The following is a 2,500-nucleotide window of genomic DNA, read 5'->3' as shown; positions in this document are numbered from 1 at the left end:
GGAACCAGGTGTTTAGAACCATAGTGGAACCATGCTCAACAGTTAAACAAAGAACAGGTGTTTTACAGGACATAGTGGACCATGCTCAACAGTTTAAACGAAGGAACCAGGTGTTTAGAGAACATAGTTGGAACCATGCTCACAGTTAAACAAAGGAACAGGTGTTTAGAGGACATAGTGGAACCATGCTCAAACAGTTAAACAAAGGAACAGGTTGTTTAAGACATAGTGGAACCATGCTCAACAGTTAAAACAAAGGAACCAGGTGTTTACAGGACATAGTGGAACCATGCTCAACAGTTAAACAAAGGAACCAGGTGTTTTACAGGACATAGTGGAACCATGCTCAACAGTTTAAACAAGGAACAGGTGTTTAGAGGACATAGTGGAACATGCTCACAGTTAAACAAAGGAACCAGGTGTTTTAACAGGACATAGTGGAACCATGCTCAACAGTTAAACAAAGGAACCAGGTGTTTTACAGGACATAGTGGAACCATGCTCAACAGTTAAACGAAGGAACCAGGTGTTTTATATATGCTTGATGTAGATGATTGATCTCCTCATACTAACCCTGGCTGTCGTAAAACAACTATATAGTGGTGTCACTGGCAAGAGACTGGTCATAATCAGGGCAGTACAGTACTTAAGTTAAAACACTTTAATGTACTACTTAAGTAGTTTTTGGGGGTATATTGTACTCAAGTATGACAATTGGGTACTTTTTCCACCACCGTTCATAATAAGTTGACAGTCAGTAACTGTTCTAACCTAAGCAGTGGTCCCATTCTGTGGTCAGTAGCGGTCACCTACCCGTCTCTGGGAGGACTTGTGTACGTCCTCTAACTCCTCCTCTTTATCCTCCAGCTCTTTAAGATGAATCTGTTTCATTCTCTCCATCTCCATCTCAAAACGCAGGTGCACCTAGAGGAAGAGAGATGGGAGAAGAGAGGTGGAGAAAGAGGAAGAGAGGTGGAGAAAGAGGAAGAGAGATGTAGAAATAGGAAGAGAGGGAGGAAGAGGAATGGAGGTGGAGAAAGAGGGAGAGTTGGAGAAAGAGGAAGAGAGGTGGAGAAAGAGGATGAGAGGTGGAGAAATAGGAAGAGCGGGAGGAAGAGGAATGGAGATGGAGAAAGAGGAAGAGAGGTGGAGAAATAGGAAGAGAAGGGGAGAAGGAATGAAGGTGGAGAAGAGGAAGAAAGGGGAAGAGGAAAGAGAGGTGGAAGAAAAGGAAGAGAGGTGGAGAAAGAGGAAAGAAGGTGGAGGAAGAGGAAGAGGAAGAGAGGTGGGAAAGAGGAAGAGAGGCGGAGAAGAGGAAGAGAGGTGAAGAAAGAGGAAAGAGGTGGAGAAATGGAAGAGAGGGAGGAAGAGGAATGGAGGTGGAGAAAGAGGGAGAGGTGGAGAAAGAGGAAGAGAGGTGAGAAAGAGGAAGAGAGTGGAGAAATAGAAGAGCGGGAGGAAGAGGAATGGAGGTTGGAGAAAAGAGGAAGAGCGGTGGAGAAAATAGGAAGAGAGGGGGGAAGAGGAATGAAGGTGGAGAAAGAGGAAGAAGGGGGAAGAGGAAGAGAGGTGGAGAAAGAGGAGAAGAGGTGGAGAAAAAGGAAGAGAGGTGGAGGAAGAGGAAGAGGAAGAGAGGTGGAGAAAGAGGAGAGAGGCGGAGAAAGAGGAAGAGAGGTGAAGAAAGAGGAAGAGAGGTGGAGAAAGTGGAAGAGAGGGGGGAGAGGAAGAGAGTGAAAATAGGAAGAGAGAGTTACGTTTCTTGTAATCGATATGTATGAGTGTTGTTTGTGTGTGTGTGTGTGTGTGGTGGTGTGTGTGTGTGTGGGTGTGTGTGTGTGTGTGTGTGTGTGTGGTGTGTGTGTGTGTGTGTTGTGTGTGTGTGTGTGTGTGTGTGTGTGTTGTGCTGTGCGTGTTGTGCGTGTGTGTGGGTGTTTGCGTTCATGCATGCATACCTGCTGCGCCTGCTGAATCTTGGCGGTAAGCTTGGTAATCTCCTCTCCTCTCTCATTGGTCTGGGTCTCTAGGAGGCGGAGCTGCTTCTTGAGGTCCGGCAGCGAATCAGAGGCCAGGGTCAAAGGGCACGCTGAGGTCACGGATCTGGGCACACAGCTCCTCCTTCTGCTGCTGCACACGAACCACTTCTGCCAGGTCTCCTACAAACACACACAAACACACACACACACACACACACACACACACACACACACACACACACACACACACACACACACACACACACACACACAACACACACACACACAACACACACACACACACACACACAGGATGTATCTTTTCACCAAATGTTTGTTGTTTAAGGGTTGTGAAAACCACCTCTAAATGTGTATTTAGTGTACCTGTAGAGTGCGTTTAGAGTGTATATCTCTGCCCAGTGCAGTGCTCTCGTGAATGGCTTTGTCCTTCAGTTTCTCTCTCTTTGTCTGCCTCTTCTAGGCCTGGGTCAACTCACTGTCAAACCTGGAAAAAACACATACCTTGG

At 46.6% G+C, this 2,500-nt stretch overlaps 1 protein-coding gene across 1 annotated transcript in view; it reads right to left on the bottom strand.

Moving 5' to 3' along the window:
- The window catches only part of LOC111964481 (unconventional myosin-XVIIIb), a 75,043-nt gene that overhangs the window by 26,793 nt on the left and 45,750 nt on the right, over positions 1–2,500 (bottom strand). Inside the window, 4 exon segments of the mRNA XM_070439150.1 lie at positions 814–924; positions 1,953–2,069; positions 2,071–2,155; positions 2,359–2,478. Of these exon segments, the coding sequence (XP_070295251.1) occupies positions 814–924; positions 1,953–2,069; positions 2,071–2,155; positions 2,359–2,478 (433 nt within the window).

Source organism: Salvelinus sp. IW2-2015, unplaced genomic scaffold, assembly GCF_002910315.2.
Source record: "Salvelinus sp. IW2-2015 unplaced genomic scaffold, ASM291031v2 Un_scaffold1439, whole genome shotgun sequence".
Classification (NCBI taxonomy): Eukaryota; Metazoa; Chordata; class Actinopteri; order Salmoniformes; family Salmonidae; genus Salvelinus; species Salvelinus sp. IW2-2015.
Note: the sequence above shows the minus strand (reverse complement) of the source record. Positions and strands in the feature narration are given on the sequence as shown.